Below are 18,925 nucleotides of genomic sequence, written 5' to 3'. Positions count from 1 at the left end.
ATCAAATTTATCAAGCAGTGCTGTAAAATACGTCTAAAAGTGCCGTTTATCGCACAAAAATACCGATATATTACGTTTAATTTTTAAAAATCTCAATACCAATAAATTCTTATATGTCTATATTCAATAACCGAAAAATATTAATTGAAATCGAACGATCAAAACCAAACAAAAATGTCTGAATTAAATAATGAAATTAAAACTAAGTCCAGCACCGACCAGACAACCATCTCGCAGATGTCAGATGTGACCAGTTCTGCCTTAGGAGAGCAGAAGCCTACTGCTGGAACCAAGGATACTCACTGCTGGTTGATCTCTCCCGAGGAATACGGGAGCTTGGGAGAGCAGACGGTTCCCCAACGCTCCCTCTTCAACTTCTTGCCCCTGCAGGATAATCCTATTTACGTGGGAACATTACCGCACAAGAAGCCGATCTCCGAAATACTCGCCGAACAGGTGAGAGACAACGCAGGGGCCACATTGGAGGTGAATATCGAGGGGAGTCGGTTTTACTGCATACCAAACCTTGTCAAGTGCTATTCGGTGTGGTTCGCGAGATGCGACTGGCGTGCCTCCAGCTTTAACTTTTCGCCAAGTGAAGTGCCGGCCAGAGGTTTCAAGTGCGCCTACGAATGGATGCGCCTCCAGAAGCCGCCCAGCAGCAGCGACGTGGTGGAAACACTCCAGGTCGCAAAGTACCTGAAGATTGGCCTACTTGAACCCAAATGTTGGGAGGTGCTGGCCTCCAATAGTCTGCGCGAAAAGGCCGCCTTTATGGTGTTTCGCAAGGCAAAGGCATACCCGGAACTTCGTGATTTATGCAATGCGATGAATGGAAGGATTCGCAATTACTTCCTAGCGCTCGTGGGAAGCAAATATTTCACCGAGCTCTCAGTTGATGACCTGGAAAACCTACTCATGCGCAACACTATCGGAGTTAACTCCGAAATAGAGGTCTTCTTTCTGGTCCTGCGCTGGATGAACCTGGCGCGTGACGAACGCATGAAGCATCTGGGTCGCCTAATGAACTGCGTAAGATTCAATCTAATGCCGATAGTCTTCCTGTGGACACTTCGCGACGGTTACACGCACCCGGACAAGGCTCACCTTTTCTCGGCAGACCCCATTCTGCTCGCCTTCAACACGGATCCTACAACAGAATCGATCCTTACCGATGCCATGTCCTACGTCGCCATGGCCGACTCTTTCAATGGGGACCGTGACCGCTATTTGAATCACATGAAGGTGCATCGGTTGCCAGTAACCAAACCTCGCAAGTACGTCTACCATCTCAATTGCCCGTACCACAAGTACGTCCTAGGAGTTTCTGTAACCCACAATTTCAACGCAAACGAATTTGAAGAGTACATCGGGTCCTTGCAGGAGCTGTGGGAGGGAGACGGTCCGCCATCGCATGGGGATGAGTTGGTCGTCGATGCCCATCAGGTGGCCATGTAATTTCTCAAATGATACCGCAATTGCTTAATGTTTTAAGTAAATTTCTCATTATAATAAATAATAACTGTCAAACTTTAACTTTGAAAAATGCGTTAGTCTTATCTTTGACGAGATTGTGTATCGGGATCAGGATACATTTTCATATGTAAAAGAATTAATCAATGGGAACGATTACTCTCTTACGAATTTTTTGTTTACCTTTTCCATTAAAACCTTGCTTATGTAAAATCCAATAAAAGCAAGTATTTGAATTGAACCAGTTAAGTGGAAAATTTACTCATTAATTTAATAAAATAATGTGGGCATGGCTAAATGTTCTATCTAGCTAGTATTATTCCACGGAATATCAAAATCGAGGAATATGGTTTCCAATCCTTGACCGAGAACGATTAACCCATTGTAAACCAAAGGGGTATTTTAATATCCCACCCCATATTAATAATATTTAATATAGATATACATTTTTTAATTCAGAGGAAAGATGGCACGGATCTACAAGAAGAATTTGCAATCAGTAATATATTCCGCCATTTACCTCAAGTGGTTAAACTGTTTAAGTAGAGGGGGGTTAAGTGGGCTAAGCTCGATATCTTATCGATATACGAGACGGCGACCACGTGCGTGGACTGGTATATCTGCACCATGAAAATTTTTTAACAAAATGTCGGAAACTTCAGAAGACGAGCAAGCGCAGTTGCAGACCAGTGACGAGGAAGAGCTTAGTGGAGAAGAGGAGGAGGGGGAAGACCAGAATGAGGAGTCGGACAACGAAAATGATGTCAACGAAGTAGATAGCGAGGACGAGGACGAGCCCGCAGCAAGTGGCTCCGAGTCGGACACTGCTGCACCAACTGAGGATCAAAAGTTGACATGGAAGGACCTTGTATGTTACCGTAAACCCCGCGCCTTGAATTGGTTGTATTTAACGATTGATCGGTCCACAGGGTCTGAACGACACGCTGTGCCAGGCATGTGATGAACTGAAATGGAAGGCACCATCCAAAATCCAAAGAGAGGCGATACCAGTGGCACTTCAAGGCAAGGATGTGATCGGCCTGGCCGAAACGGGCTCTGGCAAGACGGGAGCCTTTGCTCTGCCCATTTTGCATGCGCTACTGGAGAGCCCGCAGCGGTATTTCGCGCTAGTGCTAACGCCCACACGTGAATTGGCCTTCCAAATAGGCGAACAGTTCGAGGCGCTTGGTAAGTGGTCAGCTAGTGCTAGACTATAGATCTTTCCTTTTGCACAATGATGTTAAACCAGTTTTGATTTTGTTGTTTAACGAAGCCATGAAATTATTATTTTATTTATTCGTCACTACCTCTGAGCACACCGGCTACAGCCACTGAACTAATTCTCTTATGAACTCATATCTCATGCAAGTTTTTGTTTCTTACAGGCAGCGGAATTGGCATTAAATGCTGTGTGGTTGTGGGTGGCATGGACATGGTTGCACAGGGCCTGCAGCTAGCCAAGAAACCGCACATAATCATTGCCACACCGGGCCGTCTGGTAGACCACTTGGAGAACATGAAGGGCTTCAATTTGAAGGCCATCAAATATTTGGTCATGGACGAGGCAGATCGAATTCTTAACATGGATTTTGAGGTGGAGCTCGACAAAATACTAAAGGTATTGCCACGTGAACGTCGCACATTCCTGTTCAGTGCCACAATGACCAAGAAAGTTAAGAAGCTTCAGAGGGCTTCATTGAAAGATCCCGTCAAAGTGGAGGTCTCTAACAAGTATCAGACCGTAGAGCAGCTGCAGCAATCGTACCTTTTCATACCCGTCAAGTACAAGGATGTATATCTAGTTCACATACTCAACGAGCTGGCCGGCAATAGCTTCATGATTTTCTGCAGCACCTGCAACAACACTGTGAAGACCGCCCTAATGCTGCGAGCCCTGGGACTGGCCGCCATTCCCCTGCATGGGCAAATGTCGCAGAACAAGCGTCTGGCGGCGCTCAACAAATTCAAGGCCAAGAATCGCTCCATTCTAATCTCCACAGACGTGGCTTCACGTGGCCTGGACATTCCGCATGTCGATGTGGTCGTGAACTTTGACATACCCACCCACAGCAAGGACTACATTCATCGAGTGGGGCGTACAGCTCGAGCGGGCCGCTCGGGCAAGGCCATCACCATTGTCAGCCAATATGATATCGAGCTGTATCAGCGAATCGAGCATCTGCTGGGCAAACAGCTGCCGCTCTACAAGTGTGAGGAGGACGAGGTGATGGCCCTGCAGGAGCGTGTGGCTGAGGCTCAGCGTACGGCGAAGCTGGAGCTGAAAGATCTTGAGGACACCAAGGGCGGCAGGGGTCACAAGCGTGGGGGGGACAATCACGATGATTCAGAGCACTTTGCGGGCGCGCGAAAGCGCATGAAGCCAATGGCCAATGGGGGTGGGGGTAAGGGCAAGAAACCCTTTGCCAAGAAAAACTGGAACAAGGGAAAGCAGAAAAGATAATAATACAGTAATTTATACATATTTAAGCCCCGTTTTATTTAATTGTCATACAATTCGGAATACAAGAAAATAATCTATTTGTACGCAAGACAATCTTTTTATTTTCTGTATATATTGTTTGGCGGTGGCCAAGACGTAATTCCTACATTTTGAACAGCGATCTCTTCAGTTGCATTTAGCTCTCAGGGAGCGTAAGAAGGGCTCAAGAGTATGTCGCCGTATGAAGTGAGGCTTCTTTCTATTAAGGGCTTCATTGAATCCAAGCTTGATAAACTCTGCCTTCAGCTCTCGCATTTTCGCCCCAGGGTCGATTCGCATGAGCGACGAAAGAATGGTTCTCCATATCTCAGTTGGTAAAGAGAACCATTGTGTCTGGCAAAATTCTGCCAGTATTCTATTCAAATTCTATCAGTATAATCGTACCAGTTACAACTCGAAACATTGTTATAGTCATTTACTTGAACTCATGCGCTTTACTGGGGATCCATAGGTAATAGGTAGGAACTGTCGGCAAGAAAAAAGTGAACAACTGAAAGCAGGAAATATTGTAAGTACACACCTATTTTCTTATGTCCTGTTTTATTTAATTATCATAGTGTTCGTAATACAAACATGTTTGTAAATTTCTAAATTTGAGTTTTAATATCATTACCGTCGTAATGATACCAAGTCCGATGGGATGTTATAATTCCGAACCTAAATACATCTTCATTTGGGTTGGATTCTGCTGATCAACAGCATAAGAATTAATTATCTTTTTCCGCAAATAGCTTGATAGCAGCCGTCAGCTCTTCTCTCAATTCCTCAGGGGCCACACCCATGACCAAAAAGAACTTTACTGCCTCGCTTTTCAATTCGTGTCTCTCGTTGGCCGCCGAGAGAATGGTTAATAATACCTCAGTTGGTAAACTGAACCCATATATCTGGCATAGTTCTACCATTTTATCAGTATAGTTGTACCAATTAGAGGATCCAAGAACTTTTAATATTGTTAACGTCGTTTCCGTAAAGTTGTGCGCTTTACGAGGCATCCATAGGTATTCCATAATGCATAGTGTGGCCTGCGTTTCCAAGCCCATGTTTTTCAAGGCAGTAAAGGCTTTATTAATAATGGAAGCACAAAGTGACTTGTACAATCGACAATCCATCAGCAAGTGCAGCAAGTCGTTCTGCAGATTTTTAGCTTCAAATATATCAACATAAACCGGAGCGAATGTCAGGAAGAGACGTTGCCAACGCATTAGCATTTGTTGATATGTGAATAACAGGCTATCCACATCCAGTCTCATCAGTTTCCGGCTTAACTCTCCGATGTCGGTGAATGTATGATTACAGCTTTGGGCGCTGCACACATCGTCTAGATTTTCCAAGCACTTGACTCCAAACAAATTCAACATCCAGTACTCATCACTAAACCACTTGGTCCTGTCCGTACGAATAGTTTGCATAGTCGCAGCAGTTGAACGATAAGGTGCATCAAATTTCGGTACGGGTTCGATCACATGCCGAGCAGTAATTGCCTGGGTACGTGGATTGCCAAGCGATGGCGTTACTGTTGCAGCCTGCTGCATCGTCAATGTTCGGTTATCCTGTCGGGGACTTATGGTTTGAGGAGGCGCTGAATATAGCGTTTGTGCGACTGAAGCTGGAGAAGGCGCTGTATATATGTTTTGTGCAAGTGAATTCACATGAATCTTTCTCCCTTCCTGGTCGTTTGTCGAATTTACTAGTGGACTACGTACTAAAGTTCGAGACGGCGCTATAGATAGAGCTGAAGGAGGCACTGAATATTGAGTTTGCGCAAGTGAAATTCCCTTTATCTTCCTCTGTGCTTTTTCGTTAAGCGTGTGTATTGTTGGAGTGCGTACTGCAGCTGGAGGCGGCGCCAAAGTTATAGCTGGAGCCACTGGATTCGCGTTGTGGCCAAATATGTTCTGCCCCTGGTCGCACAGCGGCTGGATTATTGGGGTAGCCTCCAATGGTAGAGCAGACGCCAATGCTAGAGGAGGCAATACATGTTGGGCGAGCACGAATGGTGAAGCAGATGGTGTAGATGTAGCAGACCATGATGATTTCCGTTGCTTTAATGTCCGCCTCTGTGGCTCCTCTTGTTCCTTTTCGTTGAGTGCCTCATTGTTGTACAGCGAGCACATTATTTTCGGCTGCGACTGGAGTATTTCTTTGGTAAGTCGAGGTATACGAAAATTTCTCAATGAAGCTTCTGAGGGCTCTGGTTGTTTTTCCTCCTCCTCCATGTCATCCCAAGATGTCGCCGTAACCGACAAGACATCATCGTCCACGTCTCCATCCTCTTCATAGTCAAGGACCTCCTCCTCCTCCTCCATGAGGTCCGCCTTTTCTAAATCGAATTTGGACGAATTTGGCAACCGTTCGAAGAACTCCGTTGTGACGGCCAGTTGATCGTCGATTTCACTTGGCGTTTTAGTGGTAAAGATTTTCAGGCAACGATCTATTTCAGGTGTACGATCGCCTTCATCACCCAATTCGAAAAGAGTCATTATCTCAGTGTGCTCTACATTGTTCTCGTGGCTTAAATCGATCTTTTTGTCAGTACAGCACGCCGTTATGGGACTCTCGACGAACTCCGGATCATCGTCCACTATTTCTGCTTCCTTTTCTAAATCCATGAGCTCTTGGATCTTTCGCACAGCTATCCCTATCTCTGCAGATTCCTCCAATATGTCAGTGCTTAAATCGGTAGGAGCAGGAACCATTTCAATCTTAGGCATGAAAGGAACGCTCTCCAAATGGTGGCTAATCTGTGGCAACAAAAAAAATCTATTAGGATGTATATATTCCAAAATACAGCGTACAACTTTTACTGGAACATGTGTTTGTCTCCTTCTCTTGATTGGCTGCAGTGGGATTGGTATGGTGTCTGCTGGTTTACGCTTAACTGGAGACTTTGAGGGGCTATTGTTTTCTATGGTTTTATTATTTTTTCCCTCAGTTTCAGTCCCATTTGTTTTGGTTACGTGCTTCCGCAATTCCGACAAGGGCACATCATCAAGGAAGTTTTCGACATCTTCACGTTGCCTTTCTAAGATGCGATCGCGCTGTTTACGAGACTTTGTAAGCTTCCATGAACACGAAAAGTCCGCCTGAACGATAAAAAGTATACCAGAATATTTGCATATGGCGCTACTAAATCAAAATAAGTTGTGTTTCATACCTCTTCAAGTACAGGGCTGGACGGAATAGATCCTTTAAGAGTCGATGGCGGAATATCTCCGTCAGGAGTCGCCGGCGATTTTGTCCGTGGTTTAACAGAGGTATGCTTTGATGATCCTGATTGATCCCCCTGATCGATACATATGTTATATAAATACCTGTTCAATCATTATTGATTATGTTTTTTACCTTTTCAGTCCCAAGTAAATCCAGAGGAAGCAAACTCGTTATATGCTTTGGTGACTGCGATTTTTCTCCCTAAGCGATATAAATTATAATTACAACTGCGTCCAACTAAGAGGATCACTTAAACGCTAGACAAAATTCAGCGAACAGTCGAGCATCAGCATCAGTGGAGCTCTCTGCATCACCCCAAAAATGGCATTTTATGCCTACAAAGCCTTGACGTATCAGGAAAGGGGAAAGAAATGTCTGCAATACGTTCAAGATACTCAGATCAATGGGCATCTCAGCACTTTGATCACTCATCTATTCTAATGTACAACTACTGCGTTTCAAGGAAGTACACGAATACCTGCTTCAATATAAGCATCCCTCACAGAGACGAATGGCCCCGACGGGCCCCTTTACATCCTCACCATCTACTGTGATTAGCTGAATTTTAGGCATTCTCTCAGGTTCCCGGATCACTGCAGAAGCTTTCAAGTGGGAGTAGCAGCTAACAAATAATCACTTAACAGTCTCCAAGGATTTTCAGTTAACACAGCGGGACCACAATGGAACGAACACGGCCTAAGTCCCGCCTCAATCTTACCTAATACCTGTTCAATATATTTTCTATATCTATTATGTTTCTTACATTGTTACCTTGCGATTTGTTCCCCAGAAGAATACAAATTATATTTTGATACCAATCAAATCATTATTGATTTTGTTTCTTACCTTTTCAGTGCCAGCACGGTCTAGAGGAAGTGAAGAGCCAGTGTGCTCCTGAGGCGGAATAGAGCTGTACAAAATCGCTGCCGATTTTACCTCACTCATGAATTTTTTGTGTTTCGGGTTTTGTGTAGGCTTGGGTGCTCGCTTTTTGTCTCTCTGCACGATATAAATGATATCTCAGTAGCTATTCAATCAGTACTTATCATGTTTTTTACTTTTTCCAGCTCAATGTGTCCGTCAGAAGTCGGTGCCAGTTTTGGTCTAGGCCTGGAACTGGGCCTGCAATTCAACAATTGCGATTGGTCCGTCTGTACGACATAAATTCTGTATTAATACCTATTCACTCAGTATCAATAATGTTTCTTACGCTTTCAGGCTCCGAGTGGTCCAGAAGAAGCGACATGGGTTTACGCTTTGATGAGCCAGTGATTTCCTGAGTAGGCGGAACAGAGCCGTCAGAGATCGCTGACAATTTAACCTCAGTTTTAACTCTGCTTTGGCTAGCCTTTGATGATCGCTTTTGGTCCCCCTTGCACGATATAAATGATACGTTAATAGCTTAGCTATTCAATCAGTATTTATCATGTTTCTTACTGTTTCAAGCTCAATGTGTCCGTCAGTAGTCGGTGCCAGTTTTGGTGTACCTCTGGAATTGGGTCTACGATTCAATAATCGCGATTGGTCACCCTTTACGATATAAATTACCTAATTAATAGCTATTTGGATTTCTGTTATCAGTTTTCTTACATTTTCAAGGCTAGTGGGCTCTCGAGGAAGCGCAATTAATTTGTCAGGCGTTGCTACTGGTTTTGTCCGAGCTTTGACCGCGCTGCGGCTTGGCTTTGATGATTGCGTTTGGTCCTATACGATACAAATTATATGTTAACATAATTCAATCGGCATATATATTTTTTCTCACCTTTTCAAGCCCAAGGAGGACCAAAGGAAGCGAACTGGGCTTACGCTGTGATGAGCCAGTGTTCTCGTGAGCAGGCGGAATAGATCCTTCAGAAGTTGCTATCGGGTTGGTCTCAAGTTTAGTGCTTCGTCTACGCGTTGATAGACGCGATGCAAGTCCCTGAACGATGTAAGTAATATGTTATTATTTAGTCAATCAGCATTTGTTATGTTTCTTGCTTTTTCAAGGCCAGAGTACGCCCGAGTCGTCTCTTGCAGTTCTTCGCGCAAAGTAGCTTCGGCCAATTGATCTTTAGAAAACTTATCGAACTGAAAAGAGATATATATATTAATAGCAATTCAATAAATAGTATTTATTTTCACTTAACTGTTAGTGTGTTCCAACTCCTTAGGAAGTCTGCGCGTAAGATCTTCCATTCGTGCTTTGATAATCTGTCTGCGCCATGTTTCTTCTTCATCTGCCGCCATAGTCTCAAGTTCTGCTCTTCTCTCATTTTTGTTACAGATCTTATTACATTCAGTTTTTTTATGTTTTAAACGCACGTGAAAATTAAACCTAATTTTTTTTATCACCAATCAAGTGCCGTTATGTTCAAGAAGCCATTCTCTCTAGTGATGTAAAAATACATCGATGCATCGTGAATCGATGTTTTTTTGCCGATGTTTACCGATGTTTTCCGGTATTTTTGCATCGATGTTTTGCAAAACATCGATCGCTTGATTTCAAATCATTGCGCATTTGTCACCTGTAAGCGGCAAACACAGCAATGCCTGCCTCATTGAAAAGCAATCCTTCGTATTTTTGGTACGGTATGAAAAGTACCTATCCTAATTTATACAAAATTATACAATGCAATTTTTGACGTTAATGGCATCTTCCGTACCCTCTGAACGGGTGTACTCAGCGGCTGCGAGCATATTAAGTCGAAAACGTAATAGACTTTCACCTGCGCGACTAAGTCCCATTTTGGTTTTTGCAAAGCATTGGCCAAAAGTACTTATTTGAAATATTAGTTATCCCTGATCTACAATGATATGTAAAAGACTGCTATGAAAGCATAATCATTTCTTTTATGTTAAATATTTTTCCGTTTAGTCCTATGATATGTAAAAGACTGCTATGAAAGCTCAAGTTTAACTTTTCCTTTGTTGAATATTCGTTTTATAATCAAATGGGAAAGTTTTGAATCGGTCATACATCGAAGAATCAATCCGATGTATCAATCCAACATCGATGGACATCGACATCGATGCTTTCATTCAAACTTACATCACTGATTCTCTCTGGCAAATATACTGTCGATGATCAGAAATACAAAAAATATACCTTCTCATTTTAAAAATATACCGTTATCAACCGGTTATTACGACGAATTCCTGTTAGTTGGTATATTCTGGTATTAACAGTATATACTGTATGGTTAGTGATGGTACCAGCGTACACCTAAGAAGTATCGGATAATTTTGCTGATGATACTTTTCTTGACCGTCAGGTGCCTCTGGGCGAATATCATCCCTGTGTAGTTGCCATGTTTCAAAATTACTTAAGCGCTAGATCTTTCACTATTTTGAACAATATGTTGTTTGTTTAAAACAAGATACAGCAAATCTGGGGCGGTTGATGGTACCTTGCTCTAGCTCACACACCCTGCAAATGTTATACTTTTCATAGTTTTTTCCAAAAGTGTAAAGACATTAATATAGTGGAAATTATTGTGCAACATTTTTACTTAAGCCTTATGTTATAAAAAATCCAGTAAAAATAGGTTAAATTTAGACATCCCTTTAGGAAATTGATTTATCAATCGGGCAAAATTATGAGTAGAGAGCTTAGGGTCTTAGCTAGCCAGTAATATTAAACCGAATATCAAAAACGAGGAATATGATAGAACTTGAATACAAATAATTCGTCAGTATATTTACGGTATACTTGGAAATAAGTGACGTATTTTCCGTATATTTCTGCGAGTCAGACCGTCTATTTCATGGGCAAGTCCGCGGATTTTAAAATTAAAACTCATAAAATCTACGCCCAAAACAGTGTTGCGGGTGTGGGAAATTGCGCTGAAAATTGAATTAATTGACAAAAAAAGTTCCTCGTGTCTGCCGCTGCCTTTAAACAAATATGCTGTTTGCTGCGGGCATTGCAAAATATTGCAGCGCAGCAGAACCCAGGGCGAGAACAGTACACAAAATATCGAGAGAATCTTTAATAAATGATGAATGAATAGTATTATGTACATAAATATAAAAGGTATGTATAAACCACCACACATTCTTTTCAAGAATGAATGTATGCGTGTGCCTACAAATTTATTGGTTTGTTGTTAGTCTGCCAAAAATACATGGAATTAAGCTAGTTAAAATTTCTACTTCTATAAAAGAAATCAAAAGGTCAAATTGTACTAATCATAAATATTTGCACAACGCACTCGGCCCATTACAATCGTTACAAAGTCGTTGTAAGTCCCGTCCGTCCAGCAGCTAAGAGCATTGTACGTCAAAGAGTTCACAGATGCCTTCGTCACTTTTCAAGACAAAGTTGAAGTCATCATGTGGCGGGTTCAGTTGGACCAGTGGGGGATTTTCTGTTAGAAAAGAGAAAAAATAACATATTATTCGGTCTCGGAGCAGCCGAAGAGAAATGAACAACCAACCTAAATTGGGATCATCGGGATAGAACCTTCGCAGCGAGTGGCCAGTCATGTAATTTTGAAAGATTATTTTCGCAGTGAGTTCGTTTTCCAGCAGCTTCATCTCCTCCTTTAGATCGGGATTGCATGAGTACGTATGCTCGTCAGTGATGACGTTTCCAGTGCTCGTGGGACCGGTGCCATCTTCGCTGGATCGGGACGAGGTCGATGGAGATGGGGTGTCCAAGCGGCGATAGTCAAAGAAACCGTCAGCATCGTTTGGATTTGTTGTACTCTTTCCCTGGTTTGTGACCAGCCGTATATCAATGGTGCTGCCATTATCCAGGGAAACGCGGAGTTCGTTCTGTTTTTTTTCGGAAGTGGATGAATCTAGCATTTCGACTTTGATTAACTACGTTCTGAAAATTGGCTTACATCACTGCGCTGGATCTCCACCTCTTCGTCGTAATTGGGTATGGTGAAGACGGAGTCATCAGCATATATTTGCAGGAGATCGTCCCGCGTTAGATAGGCATATGAGAGATTTGTTGGATCTTGCATTACATATCGCAAATTCCGTTGCGCATACTCTAGCTGCATGTCCAGGTCTTCTTCCTCCTTCTTCAGATTATTGGTACCCTCACGAGCGACATCGTACTCCTCTTGGTCCTTGGCATTGTTGAACCCCCCTCCGCTGTTGCGAACCAAATACAAAATAGAACAATTGGAAGCCACCAACGAGGAGAACACTTACCGCCAGCGCACTAGGGAACAGTGTCTGCCTTTATCGATCAGGCCAATGCCCTCTAACACATTAGTTATATCGTAAATACGACGCTTCTGCACATCTAAGATTTTCGTGGCCTAAAGTAATGCAAAAGCGATAAAAAAAATTGATCGACTAGAAATAGCTGAAGACACACCTCTTTCAGATCAATGGACCCACCATTGGACTTCATGAGCTGCACAAATTTTTGAGTTAATAAGACGAGCGAGCCCACAGAGCGCTGCTGAACTGGATGGGATTGAGAGGGCGATTTTAGCGGCTGTTGCTCCTGATGGTCTTGAGACATGTCCATTTGAACGGTCTCATTCTCATACGCCTTTATCGTCATCGCCTCATCCGTGTCCACATTGCTAACAGAACCTTTGGCGTTGTTGTTCTTCATTTTGAGGGCAGAGCCCGGGCCCGCGCTGTCCCTTAATACAATACTTGAAGATTTACGCTTGTACATGGCACGCGTTCTAATGGAAGTCTTTGTTCCGTATTTGGTAACTATAAAAGTGGTTGCACTGGATTTGACACGCGTTTAAACAACAAACAATGATTGCCTATTACGAAAAATCTCAATTAAATACAAATGTTGGCGCTTGAGCAAAATTTTCCGCCATTTATGTCACTTTTTTCATTCTACTCTATTCTGACTTTTGCATAGTGCTGCAAAATGACACGCATTGCAGAAATATACCGAAATATACGGTCTCATCTTCAAAATATACCGTAAATACCGAAATACATGCTGTTGCCCTTTGTTGTACATTTTAGAATAAATTTAATTTACTTTTACAATAGAAACAAAATCTGAAAACGTACTAGTAGATCGTTTATGCGTTTGTGTCGATCGAAGACAAGCGAGTGCTGCTTAGCAGTTGGCCAAGGTTCCCAGATTCCGCTGGCCTTCGCTGCAGTTCCTCAAAGTTGGCGGCACGGTCTTCCATTTCGATTTATTCGTATTTTGTACATGTGTGTACAGTCTGTACAGGTACATGTCGTATTTTCCAACTCTAAGCTCGAATTAAAACACGAAAAAATATGAAATTTTCTTATATTTGTGTATTTGTTTCTATATAGTTGTTGAATCTGCATCATCTAATTTGGTTTTTTGACCCTCCTGCAACCGTTGCAGCTGTTTTAGCTGCGCATCACGTAGTACATCAAGGATTTTCCACTTTGCTTCAAAAAAAAATTCATCATGGATTTGCTCCAAATCTATTCGAATTACCTGTGGGGAAAATGGCATTAGCTAGTGAAGTCAAAATAGAGTTTAAAATAAGAATTATAACCTCGCAAAGATTGGCAATATGCTGGCCCTTATTGGATATTATATATTCTGATGGAAGTAGGGCCACTGTTTGTTCCGTGTTGCTGGTATTTCTGTTGGATGATTCTGCAAAGTCCGTAAGATCTGCTTGCATTGCCTCACTACCAGAATCTATGCGATCTAATTCGACCACCTGGATGTTTGTTAGCTGTTCAACAGCAGACGCTGCTGTCTCCGCCACCGCGTGGGTGAGGAAACCAAAGTCTGGGTAATCAAAGAGCTTAGGCATCGGCAACTCCTTCCTTCCGGCTGCTTCCCATTGATCACGTAGAACATGCACTTTTCGTTTGACTGGAACAACCGGCATATTTGTATCTATGGCGGAGGCAATATCCTTCCACACCTTCTCCTGGTACTCGGCACTCTTGTAATCGGGACAGCTTGGATTCCAGAGGCATTCATTCTGACGATATAGATTTATCAGCTTCGTCACCGTATCCTTTTGCGACAGCAATGTATGGAATTTGGCTCTTCGACTGATTGTCACATTGAATGCATTCAGACGACGAGGCGACGACCCGGCGTCTGAATCGGATGAGGAGCCACTTGTCGAGAAAATATTCATCAAGCTGTGATAATTCTTTTTGATTAATCCAATAAAGCCGGAGTTTGACATGACAACATATTTCCACAAAATTAATTTTGAAACTGGAATTTTTCAAACCTGTACAGTGTACACACCACGTGTTATAGTCTAGGGCAAATTCCAACGGACGAATTTCTTCAACATACAAGTCGGTTTCTTTTGAGCAGGTTTATGCTTTACTCGGCACTCGTGCATGATAAAAAGTATCTTATTTTGTGCTTTCAAGCAAGCATCTGCAGGGAGCTGACCCAGTTCTTGCCTTAGTTCATGGCAGAATTCATCCAAATCGGCATCGGAATCTTCACCAGAGCCAGAGCTTAGAAATGTAGTGATAGCATCAACATCGGGATTGGCAGAGTCTACAGAGTCACTGACTTCGTCAGAGAATTGCAGGCTTTCAGAGTCTTCAAATGCACCGGAATCAGGTTGCAGTACTGGGCGACTGGGTTGCATGTTATATGCAGGAGCTTTTGCAGGAGCCGTGCTCTCAACTTTCACTTGCTGCGGCAACAAGAACAGGAATTCATCTAAAAGGTCAAAGGACGGCTTTCCACAGAGACCACCCCTCTTTTTACATGCTTCAATGCGTCTAAACTCGTCCAAAGCTTCTCTACGCAAATTCTTCATTACACATTCAACTTCATATCCCGACACGTTCGGGCCGAACTGTTTCGCTATCCAGGTCCAAAGTTGATGTCTTTTGCTTAGGTTAGAGTATTCATCATGCAGTTTGTTCCACAGACACTCGTGTCCGGCGTAGAAGCGTATCATGGTGATAAGATTTCCTTTGTGAGAAAATATATTTTCCAAATACTGCATGCGATCATGGGGGTATCGCTTGGAGGGAAAAGGCATAGTTATTATATAGCTATATTATTATAATTTTTGATTTCAAGTAAGAGCCAAAACAAAGATTGAATTTTATACTCTCAATATAATTTGAATGTCAGGCCCGCCACGTTTTCTCATTTCTGACAGACGTTTCACAACACTAGCACGAGCTCTTCGTTTGTTTTGTTCTCACATTCGTGGAAGGAACAACGTGCACGAAACATTCTATTTAGGTTTAACATTTAAATTGATAAAATGCCGTCGAAAATTAAGCCGAGACTCTCGCGTGGTGTCCTGGACATGAAATTCATGCAGCGCACCAAAGTGAAGGTGGACAAGGAAGACGACGACGAGCAGAGTCGGGCACTGTACTCGAACGAAATCAACGAGAAAATGTTGAACTCCAATTCCAACTTTATCATCGAGCCCAGCTATACGATTTGCGCTGGCCTCATAGATGGTCGTCTCAGTTTTCGCGGCATGAATCCGGACCTTGAGCTGCTTATGGAACAGGAGATGGCCCAAAAGCTCGGTAAAGTGAAACCCGAACAGCCCAAGGAGGTCTCCGACCAGGAAATGGCCAAGGCGTACTACACCAACAAGGCGCCCAGTGTCGCCAGTAACATGTCCAAGAAGTTTAGCACGAAGAACAACCTCAAGCGGAAGCAAGGAGGCAATAACCAAAGGCAACAAAAGCCACAGTTCAAGAGACCTCGCGACGAAGACGACGATTGAGCGCAGCCTTAGTTTAATCATGCTTTAACCTTCTTAGTTGTTACATAGATACTTAATTTTAGTTATCTTAAATATATTATGATTTCAATCCGATTCCTTCACAGCCTGCAGAGCGTAGCACATTTGGGTAGTGTTTATCCAGCGCCAAGTGTTGCGCCAGAAGTCGTAGGTGCTGCCATTAACCAGCACGGTCTGACAGTTCACTAGGGGACGTTAAAGACAGGACATGAACACGTGGAAGTGTTACTTTGCAGCTAATTATTGCTACTTACTCGTGTCCAATATGCGCTGAACATCCAGTGGGGAAATCATCTTTTCCCAATGATGCGTGCCCTTGGGCACCAGATTCAGTACATACTCGCTCAAGACCACTCCGGCCACCCACATAGGTAGAGTTTTGTTCAACGTGGTGATAAATATGGAACCGCCTGGTCTAAGGCTACGCACACACGCTTCCAGCAACGCCACTTTATCGTCCACGTGCTCCAGTACCTCGGATACTATGACGGCATCATATCGCTCGCAGTTTGATTTGGCATGCTGATCGACCGGCTCCATTTTGTACTTCACGTTGCTGCACAGCTCCGGGCTAAGCTCCGTCAAATGATCCCGAGCGGCGGCAATGAGCTTCTCGGCCAAATCTATGCCGGTAACCTGGGCCCCCAGGCGCGCAAGCTGCTCTGTCAGCAGGCCCCCACCACAGCCGACTTCCAGCAGCCGCTGTCCCTTCAATACCTTTGTGGTATTTACGTAATGAGGCTTCACATTGCCGCGCGCAACGATGCCATCGCGTATGAAAGGAACACTGTGCAGAATTTAGAACTTTGAACTCGGTAGAAAATTCAGGAAATTGCATCCACTTACCGTATCTCATTTAGGGCATGCAAGGCTTCCATTGACCCGTTCTGGTTCCACCAATCTGCGGCATGATTCTCGTGGTGCTGCACCTCACGTTTGGTGTCGGCATCGATTGTTGCACCGCCACCGCCGCTGCTGCTGCTGTTGCATCTGGCCAAAACATTGGCCAGCGTCTGTCGCAACTTGCTGTGATTAAAAAATTGAATAGTAAAGTATAATGAAACATTAACAGTATAATAAACATATTTACCTATTTGGAAAAATATAATTTCGCAGCATTATTTTGGTTCAAGAACAAAAAAACAAAGTGAACAGCTGATTTTGTGCTCTCTCATTCTCCTCTCTCTGTCTCTCTCTCTCCGCTTCACATTCTCTTTGTGACTTGAAGCTTTCTTGATTGTGATTTCAGGTGGTTTGGTTCTTTCTTTGCAATTCTTCAATTCAAGAGAGCGAGAAAAGGCATTATCACCTGCGTATTATCGATATAGATAACAAAGCAGGTGTGTGGCTATTACTAATCGGCGATCATTTAGGATTTTTTTGTCCACCGATCCGATCTAAAAATGCCGCAGCAATATAAGCCGCTGCATAACGAGGAAGATGTGGAAAATGCGGCCGCCACCGCTGCCGTCACTACAGGAGACAACAGACAACAACAACAAGAGGCTGCAAATCCCCCGGCAGTGCAATTGCTAATGGTGTCGCTGTTCATGCTACTCTTCTTTGGCTCCTCGTTCTTCCAGCCACGTCCACGACTACAGCACCTGAAAGGCAGCGGAAATAAGTACGATTCTACTAAGTATGACTGCAATATTCAGCTGGTGGAGTCCATACCCATCGGACTCAACTACTCCGAGGGCAGTCCACGGTTCTTGAGCACCTTTGAGGCCTGGCAGCAACTGCTGGACAGCGCCAAAGAGTCCCTGGACATTGCCTCCTTTTACTGGACCATGCGTGCCCAGGACACGCCGGGCGTGAACGACAGCAGCACTCAGCCGGGCGATGAGATCTTCAGGCGCTTCCTGGCCAACGGAAACGGTGGCGGTAAAACGCCCAGGCTGGATATTCGCATAGCACAAAGTGAACCCTCCAGTGTGTCGCCCAATGAAGACACCAAGCTGCTGGCCAGCAATGGAGCTGCCGAAGTGGTCACCCTCTCATTTCCCAAGTACTTTGGAGGCGGGGTCTTGCACACGAAACTTTGGATCGTGGATGAACAGCATTTCTATCTGGGCAGCGCCAACATGGACTGGCGGGCACTAACACAGGTCAAGGAGATGGGTATTCTGGCCCAGAACTGTCCACAGCTCACCCGAGATGTGGCCCTGATATTCAAAGCGTATTGGTGTTTGGGAAAGAGTACAGATGCAAAAATCCCATACTGGGGCCCTGATTATTTCACGCATTACAATCTCCAGTCACCCATGATCCTAAATGTGAACCAGAACACAACGATGGAGGGATTTTTGTCCAGTTCGCCGCCCCCAATCTCTGCTAAAGGTCGCACCGGCGACCTGGAGGCCATCCTAAGCACCATCGATTCGGCCATTACATATGTGAACATTGCTGTTATGGACTACTATCCGCTGATCATTTATGGCCAGCATCCCAAGTATTGGCCGTACATCGATGATGCCCTGCGCCGGGCGGCCGTGGAGCGGGGTGTGTCCGTAAAGCTGCTCATCTCCTGGTGGAAGCATTCGAATCCCAGTGAGAATAAATATCTCAAATCACTACAGGATCTCAGCTCAAAAAAGGATAAAATCGATATACAAATTGTAAGTTAAAAATAATGGAACTTACAGAAATTAAAAATAATTTTATTTTGTATTCCAGCGTCGTTTCATTGTGCCCACAGATGCGGATCAAGAGAAGATACCCTATGGTCGGGTGAATCACAACAAGTATATGGTCACCGATAGAGTGGCCTACATAGGCACATCCAACTGGTCCGGCGACTACTTCACCGACACCGCCGGCATTGGCCTGGTGCTCAGGGAAACCCACGAAACGGAGCACACCCAAACGCTGCGCAGCGACCTAAGGAATGTGTTTGAGAGAGATTGGAACAGTCCATATGCCCATGAGTTAGAATAGAGAGCTGTTAGTTTGCTGAAGCCTGGAAACTAGGAACCTCTGCTTATTATTCAGTTTTATTCAATGTATTATGTATTCACTTTTTTGATTATATTTTTATGTAAAATACAATAAAAAATTCGTTTTCGTATAACAGGAA

The 18,925-nt window shown here is 43.7% G+C and overlaps 8 protein-coding genes across 10 annotated transcripts; 4 read left to right on the top strand and 4 right to left on the bottom strand.

Moving 5' to 3' along the window:
- Positions 1 to 181: 181 nt before the first annotated feature.
- LOC6593392 lies at positions 182 to 1,520 on the top strand. The gene has a single exon (XM_002018568.2). It carries the CDS (start codon positions 238 to 240, stop codon positions 1,456 to 1,458), a length of 1,221 nt encoding a protein of 406 aa, XP_002018604.2. The 5' UTR covers positions 182 to 237; the 3' UTR covers positions 1,459 to 1,520.
- A 561-nt stretch (positions 1,521 to 2,081) lies between these two features.
- On the top strand, positions 2,082 to 4,017 carry LOC6593393 (probable ATP-dependent RNA helicase DDX47). Its single transcript, XM_002018569.2, has 3 exons — positions 2,082 to 2,341; positions 2,403 to 2,661; positions 2,859 to 4,017. The coding sequence occupies exons 1-3, from the start codon at positions 2,120 to 2,122 to the stop codon at positions 3,932 to 3,934; spliced, it is 1,557 nt and encodes a 518-aa protein (XP_002018605.1). The 5' UTR covers positions 2,082 to 2,119; the 3' UTR covers positions 3,935 to 4,017.
- Positions 4,018 to 4,089: 72 nt separating this feature from the next.
- On the bottom strand, positions 4,090 to 9,472 carry LOC113565498. Of its 2 annotated transcripts, none has more exons than XM_026987706.1 (12): positions 9,313 to 9,472; positions 9,164 to 9,253; positions 8,946 to 9,104; positions 8,774 to 8,887; positions 8,621 to 8,731; positions 8,394 to 8,555; positions 8,242 to 8,334; positions 8,030 to 8,182; positions 7,316 to 7,384; positions 7,128 to 7,256; positions 6,778 to 7,056; positions 4,090 to 6,714 (listed from the first exon to the last, which is right to left on the bottom strand). In XM_026987706.1, exons 1-12 carry the CDS (start codon positions 9,436 to 9,438, stop codon positions 4,681 to 4,683), a joined length of 3,519 nt encoding a protein of 1,172 aa, XP_026843507.1. In that variant the 5' UTR covers positions 9,439 to 9,472; the 3' UTR covers positions 4,090 to 4,680. The 2 variants fall into 2 exon arrangements, with proteins under 2 accessions (XP_026843507.1, XP_026843508.1); XM_026987707.1 differs by having other exon boundaries at positions 6,772 to 7,056; positions 8,621 to 8,713.
- A 1,768-nt stretch (positions 9,473 to 11,240) lies between these two features.
- On the bottom strand, positions 11,241 to 12,887 carry LOC6593396 (transcription factor E2F2). Its single transcript, XM_026987501.1, has 5 exons — positions 12,501 to 12,887; positions 12,332 to 12,441; positions 12,013 to 12,271; positions 11,602 to 11,941; positions 11,241 to 11,532 (listed from the first exon to the last, which is right to left on the bottom strand). Exons 1-5 carry the CDS (start codon positions 12,810 to 12,812, stop codon positions 11,429 to 11,431), a joined length of 1,125 nt encoding a protein of 374 aa, XP_026843302.1. The 5' UTR covers positions 12,813 to 12,887; the 3' UTR covers positions 11,241 to 11,428.
- Positions 12,888 to 13,412: 525 nt separating this feature from the next.
- Positions 13,413 to 15,094, bottom strand: LOC6593397. Of its 2 annotated transcripts, XM_026987668.1 has the most exons (3): positions 14,361 to 15,094; positions 13,642 to 14,248; positions 13,413 to 13,580 (listed from the first exon to the last, which is right to left on the bottom strand). In XM_026987668.1, exons 2-3 carry the CDS (start codon positions 14,242 to 14,244, stop codon positions 13,422 to 13,424), a joined length of 762 nt encoding a protein of 253 aa, XP_026843469.1. In that variant the 5' UTR covers positions 14,245 to 14,248; positions 14,361 to 15,094; the 3' UTR covers positions 13,413 to 13,421. The 2 variants fall into 2 exon arrangements, with proteins under 2 accessions (XP_026843469.1, XP_026843468.1); XM_026987667.1 differs by having other exon boundaries at positions 13,642 to 15,094.
- Positions 15,095 to 15,313: 219 nt separating this feature from the next.
- LOC6593398 (M-phase phosphoprotein 6) lies at positions 15,314 to 15,890 on the top strand. The gene has a single exon (XM_002018573.2). The coding sequence runs from the start codon at positions 15,352 to 15,354 to the stop codon at positions 15,829 to 15,831; it is 480 nt and encodes a 159-aa protein (XP_002018609.1). The 5' UTR covers positions 15,314 to 15,351; the 3' UTR covers positions 15,832 to 15,890.
- On the bottom strand, positions 15,828 to 17,016 carry LOC6593399 (ubiquinone biosynthesis O-methyltransferase). The gene is made up of 4 exons (XM_026987145.1): positions 16,940 to 17,016; positions 16,696 to 16,875; positions 16,104 to 16,636; positions 15,828 to 16,034 (listed from the first exon to the last, which is right to left on the bottom strand). The coding sequence occupies exons 1-4, from the start codon at positions 16,966 to 16,968 to the stop codon at positions 15,916 to 15,918; spliced, it is 861 nt and encodes a 286-aa protein (XP_026842946.1). The 5' UTR covers positions 16,969 to 17,016; the 3' UTR covers positions 15,828 to 15,915.
- Positions 17,017 to 17,157: 141 nt separating this feature from the next.
- Positions 17,158 to 18,919, top strand: LOC6593400 (phospholipase D3). The gene is made up of 2 exons (XM_002018575.2): positions 17,158 to 18,467; positions 18,526 to 18,919. The coding sequence occupies exons 1-2, from the start codon at positions 17,253 to 17,255 to the stop codon at positions 18,784 to 18,786; spliced, it is 1,476 nt and encodes a 491-aa protein (XP_002018611.1). The 5' UTR covers positions 17,158 to 17,252; the 3' UTR covers positions 18,787 to 18,919.
- The last annotated feature ends 6 nt before the right edge of the window (positions 18,920 to 18,925 follow it).

Source organism: Drosophila persimilis, unplaced genomic scaffold, assembly GCF_003286085.1.
Source record: "Drosophila persimilis strain 14011-0111.01,24,50 unplaced genomic scaffold, DperRS2 tig00000124-arrow-pilon, whole genome shotgun sequence".
NCBI lineage: Eukaryota > Metazoa > Arthropoda > Insecta > Diptera > Drosophilidae > Drosophila > Drosophila persimilis.
This window is presented reverse-complemented; position numbering and strand designations above follow the sequence as displayed.